The 21,973-nt window shown below is 39.2% G+C and overlaps 1 protein-coding gene across 4 annotated transcripts in view; it reads right to left on the bottom strand.

Annotated features, from left to right (window-relative positions):
• ATP8A2 (ATPase phospholipid transporting 8A2) overlaps positions 1 to 21,973 on the bottom strand; it is a 311,840-nt gene that overhangs the window by 212,556 nt on the left and 77,311 nt on the right. For all 4 annotated transcript variants that reach the window (XM_039718662.1, XM_039718664.1, XM_039718666.1 and 1 more), the window contains 7 exons: positions 21,797 to 21,879; positions 20,112 to 20,161; positions 17,956 to 18,025; positions 16,202 to 16,286; positions 14,882 to 15,021; positions 11,504 to 11,642; positions 5,152 to 5,216 (listed from right to left, as the gene is read on the bottom strand). In XM_039718662.1, coding sequence (XP_039574596.1) covers positions 5,152 to 5,216; positions 11,504 to 11,642; positions 14,882 to 15,021; positions 16,202 to 16,286; positions 17,956 to 18,025; positions 20,112 to 20,161; positions 21,797 to 21,879 — 632 coding nt within the window. The remainder of the gene's footprint in view (positions 1 to 5,151; positions 5,217 to 11,503; positions 11,643 to 14,881; positions 15,022 to 16,201; positions 16,287 to 17,955; positions 18,026 to 20,111; positions 20,162 to 21,796; positions 21,880 to 21,973) is intronic.

Here is a 21,973-nt window from a genome sequence, read left to right as displayed (position 1 = left end):
TGAAACAAAAATACCAGCCCAACTCATTCACCACTCACAGCTCAAACCTATTAGTATTACTTCCTGAAAAAGTGGTAATCTAAAACTTAAGTTACACAGTCTTGTGTGTATTTAAACCTACAGGTCTAGGTAACACCTATTTTCTTTCATTTATAATTCTACATAGTACACTCAAAGCAGCTTTTCACACAAAGAGCTGTATATTTTCCACATCCATACAATTAATATTCTATGCAGATTAGCAAATACCTGGAGTTATGAAAGATCCTATTTGTTCCTCAAAAACAAACAAAAAAACCACTAAAACCCTTCTACCTAACATTTTTGAAGACTTATCTGATTACTAGACTTGGTTCCTTATGTAACTACTTATTAGCTTGATGTATGTTTCTAGACTAAGAAAAACAAATTTGAGCAATAGTAAAAGCTTTGTATAATAAAAAATGTATTCTTTCCCTAGTTTTCCTAATTAGCTTCCTTTGCAAATCCCCAGTGGTAGACAGAAGAGCTGATTACAATTCCAGGCTGAGTGGTGACTGGAGTAACTTACTAGCCACAAGGCACTAGAGAACTGTTGTAGCCCCTCTGAAGGGAGCTGATCCCTGGCTCAGACTGAGTTTGCTCACACTGACCAGTTTTCCAGAATATTAACTTTGTCTGAATGCACATGGGCACATGATAGCAGGGAAGATAAAAGCCCCAGCCTCCTCTCTAGCACAACACACAAGACGTAACCATCAAAGCACCTACATGGCATTAGCAGTACCAGGCTTGTTCTTGTCTTCCCAGGAGTACCTGCATACCTTATTATCTTTTACTACAGCTGAAGCACACACAATACCAATGCTTCAGAGCATTTGGAGTTTTAGGTAACTTTTGTTTAAATCTGAAAAGCTGACAGTATCTTTAGGCCCATTCTTTGGGAGTAATCAGCTTGTCAGACATCACTGAGAAGGCATAGACAGCCCTTCTTCTGCAAGAGAATCAGGATCCCAAAAAGCAACACCTTCAAAATTTGTAATTGTACTTAAGAGTTTGAAACATAGATTAACATAAAAAACTCACAGGGTGCATATGCTGAAGAAATTCTGTAGGTGAAGGTAACCCTTTCTGTGTAAGTCATAATGCATTCAAGTCTGAGAAGTCCAATACAGAGGACACTGCTAGAACCATATTCTTTGCTCAAAGACCAATTTATTTTAATGGCCTTCTGCTCATGTTGCTCTCCCTTACACCGTCTGAGTTCTCAGTGATTATTAGAAACAGTTTTAGACAATAACCTAAAATGTATTTCTTGCATATGGCTAAGTCTAATGACCAGGTCAGAGCTTTACTTCTTAAGACATCCACGATTCTCAGACAATATCAGATCTACAGATGCATCAGTATTTAAATACAATTGATAGTGATGCCTGTCAAAGATCTCCTTAATTTTTAACTCTTAAGAAGTGTGAAAACATGCCAATTAAGAATGAAGATCAAGAAAGTTATTGGATAAATCTAATCTACTCAAGGTTAACAGATCTTCCTTATAGAACCTTCACAGTAATGTTACCCTACAGAATAGCCAAAATAAAATAACAACAAAATAACCAAGTTTTCCAGGTCCTCACTCTTCACTGCTGGAATATAAAACATAACTGTATGTAAAGCTTCCCTGCAGATGCTACGACTGTTTGGGAAGTCTAGACACTGTCAATGGATAACAACTGTGAAACTATGCTTGTTTTTTAAGAATACTACAAACACCAAGGTGGTACAAACAGGTACATCCCAGCAGTGAAACATGGAAAAGGTATACCTGAACAAGTGGAAAACCAAGGAAGGCCAGCTTCTTCTCACACTTTTAGACATATCTTACCAAGACACAATCACTGAGGGTTCTTACACAGGAGCATCCATTTTCTGTTACTCACATATCTGTGTATAACCCAGGACTGTCACTCCTGGCACGTGACTCTCTAGAACACACTCACAGTGTAGGTCCAATTCAACAGAATTGCTTTATAGCGAAGTACTACCCACAGCTTCAGAACTGGATCCATCCAATGCTGTCCTTCCCCTACTCTTAAATACAATCCCATGTGATAAACAAATGATAAAACTCCCAGATCTTTTTACAGGATTTATGGGTAGGAACACACACAACATTCCTTGACTATAATATCGCCTCTCTCATTAGATGTTTTCCAGCCAGGGGCTCTCTGGTCATCCAACTTCCCTTCTTCAGGTACCCTGCTCACTGCTCCCACAACTCAAAATTCTCCAAGATGCCAATGAAAGAAATTTTTCCAGGTTAAGAGCTGCACAATAAGACTTTATGGTGTTCCAATTTAATTAAACAGAAACTGAGTCCAAGAATTACACTCAAAGTAAATCTCATGCTCAAAATATTCTCATTTCAAAAAGCTTTATTAGGAAAAGAAAAAACAAGTGAGTATATGTATGCATGTGGTAAAGTCTGTAAGGGATAGACATTTGCAGGTTATTATGCTAAGTTTCAAGAATTCAGCTGAATCAAGCTAGGGATTAGTCTTTTCTATTCCCGGGAGTTCCCTGAAGAGAACAGAAGTGATTGATTTTTCCCCTGAAGTGCATGATTTAGAAAAAAACTTATCTCTCAAAACCAAGCAAAGACAGTTGTTCGATCACATCTCATCTACTGCTGCATGCCAAGGAGCAGAAGTGGGAGGGAAAAGTCACACAGGGACTGCACAAAGGGGGAAGTGTATCAATATTTAAAAGCTCTAAGCTCAACTTGGATCTTGTAAAAACTCATTTTTGGTATTAATAGATTTCAAAGGTGGAATATATTAAATATAATGCTACAGAATTTCAGTGTGAGAACCTTCGATTTTAGCTCAGTTGAACAGAAGTCAAAATTTCTGTTAGAGGTGCAACACAAAATAAATATTACTATGGAGATCCCATACTGAAAAATTTGCAATAAAAGTACTTAAAGACACCTTCGAGTAAAAGAACTAGAGGCAATTATTAACAAAACATAAGTTTTGTATTCAAATGTGTAAAAAATCCAGTTCTACATTAAAAATGGCACTAAGAGTACTTTGGAGAAAACCCATACACTTATTTTAGATGGAAAGCAAGAGTAATACAAAGCATTTCTAATCTACCAGTTCAGAAGCTCCAGAAGTTTGTACTCACGCTTTAGAAAAATATAGATTATCTGAGCTAAAGTATCAGTCACCTTCAGTTTTCATGAGGTATCATATGATAACATTTTCGTCACTTGAAAGGCCAGCAACTATATATATCAATAATGGGTTTCTTTTCTCATCTGACATGCCATGGTTCTCCATTTCGTTTTTTTTTGAAAAAAAACCAAAACCATAGAACCATAAAAAGTTAGAGTTGAAATAGACCTTAAAGATAATCTAACTTCAAGCCCCTGCCATGGGCAGGGACACCTTCCACTTGACCAGGTTGCTTAAAGCACTATCCAGCCCAGTCTTGAACACCTCCAGGGATAGGGAGTCCACAGCCTCTCTGGGCAACCTGTTCCAGAGTCTCACCACCCTCACAGTAAAGAATTCCTTGCTAACATCTAATCTAAACCTGCCCTCTTGCACCTTAAGGCCATTCCCCCTGTCCTATCACTACACACCCTTGTAAACAGTCCCTCTCCAGCTCTCCTGTAAGTCTCCTTTGGATACTGTGCAAGGTAGCTTTGGAGAGACCTTAAGGCTTCTTTTCTCCAGGCTGAACAGCCCCAAATCTCTCCACCTGTCTTCTCAGCAGAGGTGCTTCAGACCTCTGGTCAACTTAGTAGCCCTCCACGGGACTCATTCCAAGACGTCCATGCGTTTCTTCCGCTGGGAGCCCCAGAGCTAAACACAGCACTCCAGGTCAGGTCTCATGAGAGCAGAGTAGAGGGGGAGAACCATCTCCTTCAACCTGCTAGCTGTGATTCTTTGGATGCAGCCCAGGATGCCTTTGGCTTTCTTATCTGTGAGTGCACATTGCAGGGTCATACACAGCTTTTTGTCCAAACAGCCCCAAGTCTTTTTACTCCAGGCTGCTATCAATCCATTCTCCTCCCAGCCTGGACTTATGCTTGAAACTGCCCCAACCCAAGTTTAGCACCTTGCACTTGGCCTTATTAAATTTTACCAAGTTCACACAGGCCCACCTCCCAAGCCTGTCCGCATCCCTTCCCTCCAGTATGCTGACTGCACCACACAGCTTGGTATCACAGGCAAACACACTGGGGGTAGAAGTTCATCTTTGGAAAGCTTCCACTAGTTTTTACATTTACTGACAAATTTCCAGTACTGTTTATAGCTGGATTCTGTAACCAAAGTTTTCTACACACAAAGTTATTGGAATCACATCAAGGCAACTGGAAAATAACACTTAGCTGGTCACAATTTTGGCACAGTACTATTACCCTCTTCAACCAGATTTGCAGATATCCAGTAACTCCTCTGGCACTCCAAGATACAGGCTTTGCATCTCCCACCCAATCCCAACCTGCCAATTCTAAATGCAAATGTCATAGGCTACCTATTATAGGTACTTCCATCTATCCTACAAATACCTCTAATATAAATCAGATATTGACATGATATCCAATACTGATAACGACATTGAAACACACAAGATGGAAAGATACCTCCTGGGAAGATTCATGAACAAATATATGATTTTTCTATTTAATTTTGGCATATATATATATGCAGAGCATGGCAACCATTTGCAGAACATTTTTGATTTTAGATTTCAAAAGCCACTGTACAAGCTCATAATGCAGGTGTGGTTAGAGCTGTTTCATGCAATACTGAAGACAGAAAAAAACCAAGTTTTCTTCAAACATTGCTCCTATATCCGTACCTTAAAACTTAACTATATTCTTGATGGCATGCTGCAGATTTTTCCAGTTTGCAGCAGAATCAAACCCATGCATCTAAGAAGTTGCTCATTCTGAGATTTCAGTTTGATTTGCAGAGTTTATGGGTGACAGAAGACCTCTGGAGTACACTTTACACAATACACCTGTGTTTTAGCATGAACTTTTTGTCTTGCTACCCCTAAGGGCAAGCAAGAGAGATTTAATGTAAAAGCCTGAAAACTTTCCATATTGTTAGCAACACCTCCCTCTGTCAAGAATTACATTGTAATTTGCTTACTTACATCTAGTGAATCTTCATTGACCAGGATGAGAGACATACTCTGTGAAATGAGTCTGCAAGAATACCCTGCAAGAGGGAAAAAAAAAGACAATAAAACACAAGGACTTACTTTTTGAAAGCTAAGGTTCAAGTTCAACCTTAAGATAAGCATCTATAGGTCAAATGACAATTTATTTTTTGAGCAGGTTACTCCTATCAGGCAGACTGCTGGAAACTTTGGTGTATAGGACACACTCCAACATGACAGACTTACTAGAAACATGGGCTGCATTCTATCTGCATTTTCAAATACATTACTTGAAATGTTTTCATTAAAGAAAACACTGTGTGAACTGGATGCTGTAAATATAGCCTATAGCTCTACATAATTTTTTTTTTTTTAATTCTACACAAAGGCAGGTTTGCCTTCAGCACATTGCAGGAACAGATCCGAATGCACAGTTGCATCTGTGCCAGATGACTGGAAGGGCACACACGTTTTCAGTTGATGCTACTCAGTTTCCTTAGCCCACACAAAGCTTACATGAGCATTTTTTACTCCTGAGTGTTCAGTGTGGAAGGTTCTGAGCTTCTTCATCAAGAAATACAGATCAATCAGACTCACAAAGCCCCTACCAACTCCTATAGACACAAGGTAATTGGACTACATTATTCTTAGTGTGGGACTGAGACATGAAAGAACAAGAGCACCCAGAAGGCAATTCTGTACACTTCCCAGCGCACCAAAATCAAAACAAATTCTCAAGACAGAAGACAATCTCTTATTTTTATAAAAGTTTAATAATTTATAAAGTGAGCAGGCTAATTCTGCTCATATTAACAGTAGGAGACAAATGCAAACTTGTATCAGACTGACCCCACTACATTATCCTAAAAGCTCATGCAAGTTCACTTGGGATTGGCACAGTGATGTCAGCGTCATAAAATAGCAGAGAATTAATTCATTTGAAGCACACACCTTTTATTACTCATCTAAGCTACATGGGAAAAGGAAATTCAATACAAGCATTTTTTATTTCTGCTTTTTTAACTGAAATTAATTACAGCACTTTAAAAAATTGCTATCAAATAAAATGGAATCTTGGGAAGTCTCTTACTTTTCTTAAATGGAGACTGGAGGGTATTGCAGTATAAGAGTAATGTCCCAGTAAAGAACCACTGCAAGGCTGACAGATTCAAAAGCTGAACACCACAGTCACCATAAAAGGATGAAGTGCCTCTTTCCATATCTTACAACAGCAAGAGAACAACTGAGGCATGAAATCATCTGTGGGATTCTTGGTTCCTTAGAAAGGCCATACTGGGTCATCAATTGCAATGCAAATCATTTCCTCAGGCTACAGAGTTTTTATAATTGGGCCAGTTTTGTAGGTATAATCCAGGGTTAACATGTCTGCATGTGTGACTTCTGTAAAGAAAGTAAATCCCTCTTCTTCCTTTGAGGAAGACATGCTTGTATCATAGCCAGGCACTCTCAGGCAGCAGGTCTGATTACCTGCAGAAGCTCAGTTTCTCCTCCATTTTCACAACTGTGTGGACTATGAATATCAAGTGCAACCTTACTAACACACGTTAACAAGCCTAGGTTTAATTTCTGCTTCAGAGAACAATACAGTACAACAATGAACTCACACCTGTTGGGAAAAGGATAAAATATATTCTAATGATGTGCAGCCTACAACATGAAAGCTTTGCAGACAGCCTCTGATTCTGTCTGTGATCAAATCTTAGATGGTAGTAGAAAACCTCCAACAGTTACAAGAAAAATACTGACTTTTTCCTCAAGTCAGTTTGCCATTTTTAAAAGTTAGTTTCAGGCTAAAAATTGCTTCCTTATTTTACTGAGAAAAAGAATATTACAAATTTAAGTACTTCCCTCCATAACAGGGTTGTTCTTTCCCTAGGCTAAAGCAGTCTTGTGCAGTAGGCTGTTACAAATTCAGCATAACTAATTCAAAAGGATTTTCTAATAGCATTTGATTAGAACAGCAGCTGCAATAGTGACCTGTAATTTTTAAACCACTGCTCACTGCTTCACTTTATCTCTTCCAAAATGAGCAAGATTCCATTCTAGAAGTCAAGCTGGAAGAAAAAAAATGCTGTGGAAAACAAGCTGGAAGGAAAAAAAATTACTGTGGAAAACAGTTGCTCTGCTGTGCATCTTGGAAATCATAGACTTAGAACAACTTATCCTGCAACTGAAGCTATTTTGTGTCTTGCCATCACATCAAACAGAAAGACCAAGACTGGAATAGGAGAATGTAAGCCAAATCTAACAAGGGTTTATAGAGGATCTATACATTATGTACAATTTCAGGACTAAGATGATGTTAAAATCTAGCACTATTATAAAGCAAAGTAGCTGGCAACTGTAGGACTACAAGTAGTAACTTGAAAGTATTACTAGAAATTTCTAAAGTTTCATAATAGTTTTGTAATAGTTATTACTGGCAATACTAACATGGCAAGCAAAAATGCACTCTAAGATAAGTATTTTTCTCAATGCTTCTGAGTAAAATAAGATCAACTGTTGGTTCAAAGCCAGGTATAAAATGTCAACCCACACCTGTAAGTTGATATCTAGCGCTTTAATTTAAAAGTCTGACTAAAAGTCCATGAAGCAGATGAATCAGGTACTTCTGGGACTTACTTTCCTTTAAGTGTCCTGGGAGAAAGATTACTTGAACCAGAGTTCAAGATCATAGCCCACAGGCACTCTCATACTGCAGGCATACAGAATCCAGCATCTGAGGGAAGAATGATTATCCTCTGTGTTTAGAGAGGGCACAAATGCCCTGTTCAAACTATGCACAGCAATACAGGCAAGTGTGCTGGCATGGCTTGTCTCCTGAACTGAAACAAAGCACAGCTCACCAAGAAGTGTTCTTATCTCTGAGCTGGAAAGATAGGGGTCTGATGGATGTACTGTTAGATGGGTAAGGAATCAGCTGGGTAAGTAATCAGCTGGATGCCTGCATCCAGAGAGTTACAGTCAATGATTCCACACTCGCATGAAAACCAGTAGTGGCTCTCAGGCCAGTCCTGAGACTGGTCCTTTGCTATGTACACCAGGGACAGACAGGGATCAAGTCCACCCTCAGCAAGCCTTGAGAGAACATGAAGCTAAATGGTGCACCTAAATAACACTGGAGAGAAGTGATGCCACCCAGAGAGACTTAAGGCTGCTTGAGGAGTAGGCATGTGAGAATCTAATCAAGTTTCACAAGGCCAAGTGCATGGTCCAGCACCTGTACTGCAACAACCATAAATATCTGTCAGGATAAACAGACTGAAAGCAGCCTTACTGAGAAGCATCTAAGTTATGAAAAGTTAAATGTGAGACTCCACCTGGAATATTGTATCCAGCCCTGGGGTCCCCAGCACAAGATAGATGTGAACCTGGAGTACAGAAGAGGGCCACAAAAGTAGAGGGCTGGCAGATCTCTCCTATGAAAACAGGCTGAAAGCTGCAGTTGTTTAATTGGAAGAAAAGAAGGTTCTGCAGAGACCTACAAGGGGAAATTACAACAAAGACTGAGAAATACTTTTTACCAAAGCCTGTAGTGGCAGGTCGAGGACCAGTCATTTCAAACTGGAAGAGGGTAGGTTTAGACTGGACATAAGGAAGACATTTATTATGATGGAGGTAGCAAGACTGGAATGGGTTGCCCAGAGAAGTTATGGATGCTCCATCCTTGGAAGTGTTCAAGGCCAGACTGGATGGAGCTTTAAGCAACCTGATTTATGAAAGATGTCCCTGTCAGGGAGGGAGCAGGAGGACTGCATCTTCAAAAGGTCCTTTTCAACCTCAAACCCAAACAACTGTAAGGCAGTGCTCGCAGGCAGCTATCAATGCATACCCTAGGTAAGGGCATTCAGCTCAACTATAGGGACTGATTCATGGTTAGGGAGGGACACACTTGAGTTAACACTCCCATTCACAGAAAACAAATATCTTCCTAGTGAAGTTACTGGCTAGAAATACAGCAGTTCTGGTGTTCTGTGAATGTGCTGAGCACCAGGACGGTGGCAAATAGAAATCTATCATGGGTGTTTTTGTCTCACTGAAAGGCAAAGACGACACAGCGTCTGTAGACTGGTTGAAGAAAAGGATGAAGCTGCAAGAACACAGTTCAGCTTTCTACAGTTGTTTGCAGGTCACGCCTAAAGATGCTTCTGTACCTGGAAGTCCCATTTTCAAGAGCTAGAGTTCAAATGAGTGATCAGTATTAAAGCTTATCATGAACACTCTCCTCACTTGCAGAACTACTGACTAGGACCTGGCTGAGTGAAAGGCATACAGCCACCCCACAGAAGGTCAACAATTACACTGCAAAGAAGTCAAGAACTCAATCCAGAGACAAAGACATATGCAAATTCTGAAAACCCAAGAATCGAGAGGAAGCTGGAAGAAACAAGTACTCCAGCTCCTTGACAGAGCTGCCAAGAGCTGAAATATCCTTCAATACACATGCACCTCCACACAGCAAGCAAGAGTCAGTAAGCATAACCTCCAAATACAATGAGAAAGTGAAAACACTTTTTACTCCCCAGATAGCATATTTATACCTGAAACATACAGTGCACACATGGATTGGGTTTAAGTTGAAGGTTTATTACAGTTTTATTGGATTACACACAAAAACTGGAAGAGTGCCACATGTTTATACTTTCAAGCCAACTTGAACATGAAGCTAATTAAGTTAAGATTTTTACTACCAAACTGTACCTTAAACTAAGGGATAATTTAGAAGTTTTAAGTGAGATTATTATTTTCTCAAGTTGCTATAATAAAAGAAACAACAAACCAACAGTTTTAGAGAAAGCTGGAAGTTAAGTCTCCTTCACAGTCTTCAGAATAAGCTCATTTACTGGTGTTCACGTAGCTGCTGTTGGTTAATATATCAACTTATTTCAGGAACTTAAATCAAAATGCGTAGCTACATTTTTTTAATTAGTCAAAAGATGGTGTTTTCCTTTCTGAAGTTATCTACTGCTTGTAAAGAAAGGAAAATCTGCAGACTGTGATTCAAACCAGATAACTACCCTTTAAACAAACTGTCTGCCTAGGCCATCCACTGTATTTCTACTACAGCTGTATCAGTTGAGCAAGTTATTCCACCTCTTGGTACCACCTTCAACATACAAAGAGACATGAAATTTAATTTGAAGCACACAAATTCTAGTCAGTCAAGAAGATTGCATCATGAAATTTCGCTGAGTCAATCAAAACAGAAAAAAGTTTAAAAAAACCCACAAAACAAACCAGATAAAAACAAAAAAAGCGCAAATGCCCAAAACTTTGCTGAAAATAATTTAAGTTCATTTACACAGCATCATTGATAGAGAATGTTGAATGAGTTTGAGAAAGCAACCTATGTTGTTAAAGTTACATTTAACCTACACCTGTACATCTAAACAGACTAATCTGCAAATCTAAATGTAGTTGCAGAACCGTAACAGCATATGTTGCCTTCTTTTAAAGGAGATATTTATTCAGTCTTTCTGAGCTCATATTGATTTTAAGACTCCCTAATTACATGAACAATGTGACCAAATTTACATTTAAAACTGCACACAGACAGCTCTGGGTATATTTCAGGCTACTCCTGCGAGAAGTAAAATGATCTATAACTGAACTTTCTTAGGTGAGATGTCAGATCACAAGAGTGCAACTCTGTCTCTTCCCTCTCTGGGCAAGACTTACAAATGATAGGGAGAAAAATGGTCAAAAAGAACACAAGAGCATCATGGCATTTTATTGCCAAATATGGGACATTTGGCAGGTGTGGCATGAGAAGGGGTGTGCCTACATCAGAATATGTCTCTTTACCAAGTCTTTACTGTATACTAATAGAAGTGCTGTAAGGGGACAGCAGGGTCAGTTATTTAAGCTTGAATAATCCACCTACATTCACAGACATGGTTTGGAAGATGCTGTAAACAATACATGCTTTGCATTATTGTATTTCCCATTGTATCCAAAATTCAATTCAAAGGCAGTCAGTAAGAAAAGAAAAAGCAGCTCTGAAACCGTTTCTGAAACATTCATCTGGTAGAGTTCTCCTGTTACCATCAGAAAACAGATTACATATCTTCAATTAGAACTGCATCTAACCAAGAGCAGATGGGTCCCTTCTGCCTCAAAACAACAATAATAAAGAAAAATAATATAGCCTGACACACATAGTGAAGACTTCACTACAAAATCCCTTCTCCAATGCTGTGCCCTGCTGCCAAGGAACCATTCTATAAAGCAGCAGGCCCAATTCTATTTAAAAACCCACTCAGCACATCCTGCATGTGACCTGCTACATACCAGACAAATTCAGAGTAACCAGAATGATGGATACCTATATTGAGAGCTGTTTCCTGTTTGTCACCTGTCAGAATCCATATCTTAATTTCTGCCTTTATTAGTGTGGCAATTGTTTCGGGAACACCTGCTTGCAGGCGGTCTTCAATGGCTGTAGCTCCAAGAAGCAGCAAATCCTGGAGGGGAAAAAAAAAAGAAAACACACCCTTAAATTCTTTTACGATAAATCTCTATTTGGAACATACTCAAAAAAGGAATTAAGACAGCATGTTGCATCTAACTGCTAATACTGCACTTTGACAAGCAATATAGACCACAATAAGTTTGTAGTGTGGCTATTCTACTTCCTCTGCATACAATTCACATTTAAAGAGGCAAAGAATGTAACAGAGTGTTTTGATCAGAAAGATGGCAACATTTCAAGAATAATTGATTGAAGTTATAAAAGTCCAAAGTTAGCCTATAGATGAACATATATACTAGACCATTCACTAATCACCATAGCAACATGATGAGTAGTCAGTTTATATATTTAAGCTCACAAAACAAAAATTATTTGGCACCACATCATTTAAACTTATTTCCGCCTATAAAATGTACATATAGACTGGATACAATCACTCAAAGCAAAAATTATTGCAACTATTTATGGATCTAATCATTACATTTGTGTAATACAAGTGGTATGAACATTAATCAATCCGAGTATCTCTAATCAACATACAGATGTCTGCCAGAAATACATGTCTCATACAGTGAATTTAATACTACAGAGTTAGGTGTATTCTCAGGCAATTCTAAAACAATTGCTGGAGGCGATGTGGCTACATTACAGTTAAAAAAAAAAGACAGGCAAAAAATAGCTAAGAAATTAACCTTGTCAAAAAGTACAGCCTACTCAGATTTTGCCCCTAAAAGCATTATAATGATTCCTTATATTTAAAGATGTTCAACTTAAAACAAATTGAAATAAATTTAGGTATACTGTATTTCAGAAATTGCACAGAAAAAGGTAGCATATTCTGTTCTTTGCAAGGACTAAAATTATTCAACAGAAATGAAGACAAATGAACAGAAGGATTATATGTTGCTATTGCTCAGCCTGGGAATGATGAGGCTTCAGCAGGATCTTACCGTGACCTTTCCATATAAAAAGTGAGCTTATAGGAAAAAATAATAAAAAATGTTTACCAAGGCCAGCAGTGGCAGGACAAGGGGTGACGGTTTTAAATTGACAGAGGGTATATTTAGTCCAGGCATAAATAAGTGACTTTAATGATGAGAATGGTGAAACACTGGAACAGGTTTGCCCAAAGAAGTGGTGGACCCATCTCTGAAAGTGTTCCAGGCCAGGCTGGACTGAGATTTGGGTATCATGGTCTAGTGAAAGGTGTCCCCACCCGTGGTTGGGTGGCAGGGTAAAAGGATATGATCTTGAAAGGCCCCTTCCAACCCAAAACTTTCCATGATTACATGGAGAGGGCATTAAAAGCAGCTCCCACTTGTATGAATCTAAGCACACCTAAAGAACAGAAGTGCAAATGGCTATCCACACAGTGTGTAAACTGGCATTAGTTACAGGTCTTGACAGAGTTTCATTTTTGCCATGAGAGATTCAGCTGGCAAATGTAGCAGAATTGACTCATACAAGTCACTAAGCTTTAGTACTCTACAGCCTCTCAATGACTCATCAGCTCTGTCAATGCTAGCAACATTTGAAGGTTACAAACATAATCCAAATGCACAATTAGAAATTGTCTTTTTCCCCAAAACCACTTGTTAAGAAGTTACACATAACAGCATGGGGATCAGCATGGCTGAGCTACCACTGCAGCTGCTGAAGCCCTCTGAGCCAGCATACAGCTGCAGAAGGAAGTCAGTTCGTCTCCACATGTGCACCTGTACTGTGATCCAGCAATCTCAGCACTCAGACTGAAAAAATAGTTCTCTTGGTCTCATTTGAGCCCTTAGACCAAAAAAACCCAGCCTGTAAAAATACATTATATTTTGTGTTACAGTCAAATGCCAGTTTATCTCTAAGGCCTGCTTCTTGGCATGATCAGCACGCAAACATTAACAGGAAGACATACAGTGGATGGATCCTAACTCCAATTCTACAACCCACTCAGGGGCTCCTTTTTTCTTAAACAAGATGCTAAATTGTGGAAAAGGCAGAAAGTAGATGACCAAAAATGACCTACAGCTTGAGAACACATTTTAAAGCACAGGAAAAGCCATGTTAATTTTTCACCTCGGTGAAAACAGAAGAGTATGAGAGCACAGTGAAAGAAGCAGAAAGCTGAAAGGAGCTACCCAAACCTACAGAACCAAGGATGAGATAACCACACTGTTACAGACAAAAACCAACAAAATTTCAGGCATTACTTAGAAAAGGAATATTCAATCTTCAGCTCTTACTGAGAGAGTTCCTGGACTTTTTCTCTTACATCCTGAAAGTTAGCTCCTACCCTAGTCTCAACCTCTTTGTGGATGCCCCATCCCTGGAAGTATTCAGGGCCAGGTTGGATGGAGCTCTAGCAACCTGGCCTAGTGGAAGGTGTCCCTGAACATGGCAGGAGGATTGGAACTCAATGATTTTTACGGTCCCTTCCAAACCAAGCCATTCCATAATTCTACAATTCGCCCCAACTAACTTAAATAAACAACAGTGCTCCACAACCTAAGCAGTATTTTAATATAATTTTAAAAGATATTGAAATTCAAAACATGTTTTAAAGAAACCACTAAATAAAATTAAATACCTGGGGCAAGAGGGAAGAGCATGAACCCGTGCAGGTGAGGAGTGCAAGTACCAGCCCTTGGAAAGCAGCAAGGCCAACAAGGCTCAGAGAAACACTGGCCCCTAGTGTTGGCATTTTAACATTTCGTTCACTGTAGGATTAGAATTTCAAATAGGTTCTCTGATACCTACTTTCCCCTTCAAAATTAAGAGCTCTGCAATTTGCATGGAGTGCAGGTTTTCATCCTTTTTTTAGCCCATGTCCCTACAGGTGCTGGTGAGCCCTACATTGTGCTTACAACAGTCTTCAAAAACCTTGAATTTGACTGCTGTGTGAAAAGGAACACATCTCTTCATAACCTAGTACATGGGAACTTGGAGCAACACAACAATTTCCACATATTATCTTTATCAGTTACAACAAGCTTACACAAAACAGGAAGATTAAAAAAGTGTGAGAAAAGGGGTTTTAAGTAGAAATTATTTTTTCATCTGTAAATTCATCTCAGATTTACTGATTTAAACTGTGGACCAAACAGGTTACCATCTAATAACACCCTTCCAGTTTCTCATCTATGAAATTAACAGTTTATTTCATTGTATAAAGCCCAAATTCCACTGGACAACACACATGTAAGGGAATCTGCATCTGATCATCAAGAAAGTATGTTTTACCTTTTCAATAATCTCATAGCACTCCTCCAGCTTCTGAGTTCTGTCTTTCAGAACCGTACTGGATTCATTGTAGACATTCAACCACTCTCTATAAGACTTCTCTGACAGATCAGCGTAAGCAATGCACAACGTCCTCAGACCTACAAAACAGAAGACAGCCATTACCCACAGTAAAATTACATTGAATATCATAAATTCATTCATATGTTATGAATGCTAAATTCTAACCCTCAAGCTGGAACAACAAAAGCTGCTAACACACACTGTTAAAAAATCTCCCTGTACATTTTTTAAGGACTTGGATTTCCACAAATGTAAACCACAAAGCTGGTTCATTTTGGCTCCTAATATTGGTGAGATCAAGACAGTATTGGACAAAAATTTTTTACCAAGTATGAAAGCAAGCTTGCCTTTCACATATTTTAAAAACATTGTATTAAAGAACAGGCTACATACTGTGATTGGTGATATTATTTAGTCAAACATCCTGCACAGTCCATGCTTCCTTTTAGCAAGACTGTGTTCTTCTTCAGTGTACCAATGTAACTCACACAAACAACGGGAGTTACACAGGCACAGTATAATGAAGAGGGTCCATGAAGTATGAAAACCAATTTATTAGACCAATGGCAAAAGTTAACAGAGAAGTAATGATTTATTTTTCTGTCACAAATCAAGGAAAAAGGAGTGTTGTACCATAAAATACAAAATTTCCAGTACTGAGAACATGGGAGTCTGCAAAACAAGTTTTGGTTTTTTTTAAAGCTGCCTGGTATTTTCAGATTTTGGAAGAAAAACACTGGTTCATGGTTTTACTATAACTCAGGTATCCTATGCTATCACAAAAAGAGGGATATTCACAGCTTCACAGTGAATAGAGATGTCACATCAGTTAAAGGCCTTACAGACTATTTTAGATCATCTTTCATGTCTCAGTCTACCAGGCATCCCAGCACATTCAGGTTATCACTCTCCTTCGTAAAAAGATGCCGGTATCCAACTTTTACCCTGGTAAAAACACTTCCAACTCCAATGTAACTGAGTTATTCTGGACAATACAACTCATGCCCTTTCCCTTCATCGTGGACACACAGAACACTGTCTTTTCCTTCCAAATTCCACTTTCCTACTGAAATCACACAGAAGTCGGACAAGAACTCCTTACAGCTGAAGTCAGCCTATAGCTGTTAATTTGCTCATAACACACCCCATCTTAATTTATCTTCACAATCATCTTAGTTGACAACACAGAGCTTAGACAATACAGAAGATGCTGCAAATTTCATGAACTGAATTCTCATGGCATGCTGTTTCTCTTACCTTCCGTTGCGAAGTATTCAAGATGGCACAGTGTTTGTTCCATATACTGGGAATCTTTTGAAAGCCTCTCAAAAATTACATTATCCTATTAAAACCAAATTCATTACAACAGAGTAAGTCTACATATGAAGTTGCCATTTGTGTATTTACAAGCTCAAGAGAAGCAACCTGAATGGACTTGATAATATCAAAACCCAAACTGTATTTACAATATATTTGGGGTTTAGAGACTGATTTGAGAAATTAATCTGGATTGCACCCAGTGGCAGAGATGCTGCATCCACTACAAATAATGGGGAGAGAAGCAAACTCTGCCCTCCTCCCCTTTTCCATAGAGGTCCCCATTACTGGGCAGTACAGATAACTTCTCTACAAATTACTAAGTCAATATATGACTTTCAGACAACATAAATGTCTGATATTATTCAGTGTATATATAGCAGTCCCCTGCAGTAGTTTGCTGCAATTTTTTCCAGAAAATACTCCTACTGATGTTTAAAAAAAAGGCAGAAACACTGATCATGTTCTACCACAACATTCTCTCAGAAACAACCTTCTTCCTGCAGCAGCTTTCTTTATCAGTAAATCAAAGGACAATTGAAATGTCCCCATTAACAGCTGAAATCAAAATATAGCATCACCTACATATCTAGTATTTTACTTGTAACTACCAGAACAACTTCTAAAAACACATGTAATACAGAAACCCTACTCAGACCTCTGCTCTTAAGCTAAGTAAGCAGACCTACATCTAGAGCTGATTAGAGACAGGCATACAAACCTAATTATTATGGAAGCAACAGGAGAGAGGATGACTACCAGAACGTGGAAGAGTTAATGCAGAATAGTCAGTTAACTTACAGTTCACATGAGTGGCCAATGCAGCCCATTAGTACATCTAGGTCTGTTCATATGGAAAACAGCAAGAATTTGTACCACGAACTCTCTTTTCTTCATCCCTTTCAGTGCCACACTCCAAAGAATGGTGTGAACTCAGGCATGGCATGAACAAGCAAATTTCAAGTCTGTGTAGTCCTGTTAGGCATAGGACTGTGAACTACCACACAATGGCAGCAGGCTTCATTCACTTCCACCACACCAGAATGAAGCCAGCACATCTTTATCAAATCAGGGGAGGTAAATGGAAGCAACAGAGCAGTGAACACTGACCTATATGTCACAACAAATTCAAGCAAACCAGATCCTCACAGAGGTCAGAAAGCTTTTCCTGTTGCAAAAAGCCAGCTCCATAGTTTTCTACTGAAATTAGAACCACTCTCTGACTGTGGACAATGCTAGTTTTGGAGCCTTTGTACTGTGCTAAGTTATTGCTCTTGTCAGTGAAGACAGAAGCACAACATGGTGCAAGTCATGATGACAAATAACAGCAGGTGCAGAGACACAAGGAAGCCAGATCAAGAGCCAACCACTTGAGAACAAATTTTAGTGTTATAAATTCAGACAACAGCATTTACTCCAGCTCCTGAACTTCTGCTGCACAGCTGGGTGAAGCCCTGGTTTAGCAGTAAGGGGACTGCTCCCATTAGTTTCAAGATTTCAACTGGGCAATAGAAAGCCTAGCAGCCTTCCAGCCTGCAAAAGGAGTCAGAACAGGAATGACAGCTCTCTTAAATCACTTGGCCCTAAACAGACAGCCAACAGGTATTATGTATGACACATGAAATGTCAGCATCAGCCACAGCTGTTGAAACAATAACTGGCAGTGTTCTCCATTAGGCAGCATAATTACTTACAGCCCCTTTGCAGTAGAGACGTAGCTGTCCTGCCGGGGTTCGAACAATCACTGACATTCTCTTCCTGTTGCTATTGAAATAAAAATATTTGCTTTCATTAGTCAAAGTGATAAAGACTAATTCCTGTTCTAGCCAGTGAATTTTCTCAGATGTGTTTTGTGCATCTGAGATTAAATGGGATATAGCAGCAGTAACTTAAGATCCCACAACGAGATATATTAAATTGCCTATTTCCAGCTTCAGCCCTATGTCTCCCATTGGCAAGCTCTCCTTACTTACACCCATATGCAAGCAAGAATTTGAAAGAGCAAGATAGTATAAAATCATCTTGAAAGAAGGGGATTCACATTTATTCTCATTATTCTGTGGCAGTTTTTCCTTACTCCTCAAGCAAAATTGCTTTGGGGACTCTAGAAATTGAATCATTAAGGCTGATTACATCTTTAGTACAGGCATAACAGACATTGAAATAACATCTACTTACAAGAGCAGTTATTTAACTTACTAACTTAAAAGAAAGCAAAAACATCATAGAAAGTAATCATGGTGTAGATCAGTTCTTGGCCTCTATCAATTTTTTATATTGGTCCAATCAGACCCACACAGTTAGAACTAAGTAGAAGGAAGTCAGACCCCCTGAGCAAGGACAGGACAGTCAAGTTCAGCATATATCTTTAAAAAAATGCAGACACTAGAACAGTGTACACCAACATTTAACAAAGCAAGGCAGGCAAGGATAACATTTTTAAGAATTTTTGATGTTTTACTTATCAATCTCTCTTTCAAAAGAGCCACTGGAAAAAAAACACAACTTATAAGAGGCAAACGCAAACAAATCAACTCTCATTAAGGGAGCCCTAAGAATGTGTGATTTCATATAAATCTTTTCCTCAGCAAAAGGACCAACCTGGAAGCATCCTCCTTACTCATTATGTCTTTGCCAATGCGTACAGAGTGTAGAGCAAACTTCCTTCTCCTCTTGAGGTTGCTTTGAGAAATGTAGTCTCTTTTCAGAACTCAAGAACAATGTGTACTAAAGCAACATCTTGGCACATATCATCAGACAAAACAAATCCTTTCTGAGGCTTTCTGAAGAGGGGTTGGAAGGACAGCAGTTACCTGTGCTCAGAATTTCTGCAACATCCTAATGACACTGGGAAAATTCTGTGTGCTTTTCAAAAACTAATTACAGAACTCCCTCAGTGGCTAGGAGGGAAGGTGCTACACAGAGGAGAACTCAGACAGCTTTTTTTCTGCTGCATGCAAGCTGTGGCTACTCCTGCCTACAGACACCAGGGTCAAGTTGTCACAAACCCTCCAAGAGTCTTCCAGTGCCTTTTCAGATACTTCCTACAAGTAGCTTAAATAGCTACATTCTGACTGGGAAGAGGGAAATACTCAGGAATAATCTTCAAAGCAGGTCAGGACGCAAGAAAAGCCACCTACCCAAATCATTCCTACCATTAGTTTTACACAGTCCTTTAGAGCACAACCAGCCAACTCAAAGACAGCAGAGAACAAGAGTTCAAGGTTTTAATCCCCATCAAGAGTAGAAAATAAACAACAGAAAAAAAAGAATACTGACTAGACCATCCAAACTGACATAACTTTATCAACAGACAAAGAGAAAGCACCTTCTTATTTCCAGTCATTTAGGGGCCTGATTCAACAAAGCTTCTTGCTACCCAAGCAGTGCCCATCCTAATGAGTCTGACAAATTAGGAGTGCTTGCAATGTTTATATTTTCACAGCTGGCATGGGTCTTAAGAAGAGGCACTTCCTGGTGCAGTTTCCATCTACTCAAAAAGTAATTTGCAGAAGCACTTTAAAAGTGTGATCTCAAAGTATGCTCTTGAAGTAGACAAGGGACATATCAGGATTTCTATGAGTCACAGCAAGATGCTTCCAGGCCAGCAACTTCTCAATAAATGAACAGAGCCGCAGTGGCAAGAAAGAGTTTAATGATGGCATGCCAACAACCACCAGTTCATAACTCATTCATAGTACATCAGAAATAAGATGAAGGGGTAGGACAAAAAATTAAGGAAGTTCTGCTTTTCGACTGTATCAGCTGTAATATTTTATTCTAAATAACATTTTTTTATAAGAAGAGTTTTCATATTATCCTGAATTTCACATATTAGAGGAAAACTTACCTGGAAAACTCCAGCACATTAAGAATTTCAAAGGTTTTCTCCTTCCCCAGCTACAAAAGAAAACAAAAGAAAGAGTGTACTATTCTAAGTATAATCTACATTATATTCTTACATGTGGAAACATCCGAGCTGAGCTCAGGTGCCTTTGTCACACATCCCAGTGTAAATAAATGTGGCAACGGCTCCCTCCGCTGGTTAAAGGATGCAGAGCCCTATTCAATGAACTTAATTCAACATCCCATATTGGGGCATCCTTCATTCACTACTGCTACACCATTACAAGGAGTTAATACCCTTTTTGATTAGGCATGCTCTGAAAGCTAAGCTGCATATTTAGTTCTCAACATCCATCAACTAAGAGACGTATTACAGGCTGTAGGCATTTTTCCAAGTTAAAATAAGCATGACCTCCAGGTTTGGTATTGCAATAACTCTGACTGACCTCCCGTAGTATTTCTTTTATTTTAATTCACAAAAACATTAATTATATTTTTCGTGGCCAAAAAAAAAGATTAACTGAGGAGAAATTCCTGTTATCACCAGCAACTCTCTGCTGGGGCTAAGCAGGAACAACCCAAAGCAGGAGAAAGATTTTAAAACACCTGCCATACCTGTTGTACAACACACAGAGGGAGCAGTAGGAGTTAGAGTCATAGAACTCCAGTGGCATTTGTAGCATGCAGTTAAATAAAGCACAGCAGTAAAATCTAATTGCAGTATAGACATGTCCAAGGCACATATCAATTCAGCAAGATCCCCAAGATTAAAAAGCACCTTCAAACCATTTTCTACGTGCTGCCACTAATGTAGGCAATCAGGAGAGACAGGAATCTCTAGGAACGACAGCTTTTATTGCTGGCTATAGATTAACAATGCCCCCAGATTGGCATTATGAGTATACAACTAGGCCAGGTAGGCCTGGCTGTTCCTGCAGAGGAGAGAAGCATTTAGATGGCTCTAGATGACACTGCTCATCCTAAGCTCTTCCCCTTCAACTAAGAAGTAGTCTGCGAATTTGTAAAAAGTTTGCAACAAGTCCTAGAAGATGTTTCAAGTGCTTAGCTTAGCAGTGTACCAAGAAATTTAAAAGGGAACATACTTGAGAGGACGGACAAAAAATATTCCTTATTCTTAATAAGCACCCTACTCACTGCACCTGTGTAAATCTGGAGCCACTTTAGCTTAGACTGTAACTTGAGTCTGAATGTAGCCCCATGAGTCTGAGGCTGCCTGTGCAAACTGCATCCAGTAACTACGCACCCCTGTGTACACAGTTTGTCAAGCAGATACATCTTCTACTGCAGATACTGCTCAAAAGAAAGAAATGAAACATTTAGGAGAACAGCAACCATTAAACATAATCAGAAAACCTCCCAGACACATTAATTTCCTTCTAATGTGAATTCTCCCATCTGTGCTTCCTGGACAAAGAAAATGTTTTTCAGGCACAGCTGCTGTCATTTCCCACATAAGGTACAACTTCCTATCGCCCATGCCACACAGAGGGGCAAAGGGCATCTACTTGGCATCTTCAAACAGATTAAGGCAACTTTTCTCAGTGTACATAAGCCCTTTGCATGTAGGATCCTAAAGGCCCTGGAAAAGGGCCTGCACAGGGACCAGAGAGGACACTTGTATGCTCTGCAAGAGCTTGGCAGCCTGTGCCATGCACATCCACCACTTACCGCATCAATGATAACAGAGTGCGGAGTCCGTCCTGTGAAGACATATCCAAGTTTTTTTGCTCCTTTCACTAATGCTCCTTCATCTGCCAAAACAAAACACAAAAAGCTTGAACTTAACCTGGTATGTTAAAGAGGCCTCCAACACCCATACTTCAACATGGCAGACTGCCAAAACAG

This window comes from Passer montanus, unplaced genomic scaffold, assembly GCF_014805655.1.
Source record: "Passer montanus isolate IOZ18808 unplaced genomic scaffold, ASM1480565v1 scaffold4, whole genome shotgun sequence".
NCBI classification, from domain to species: Eukaryota; Metazoa; Chordata; class Aves; order Passeriformes; family Passeridae; genus Passer; species Passer montanus.
This window is presented reverse-complemented; position numbering and strand designations above follow the sequence as displayed.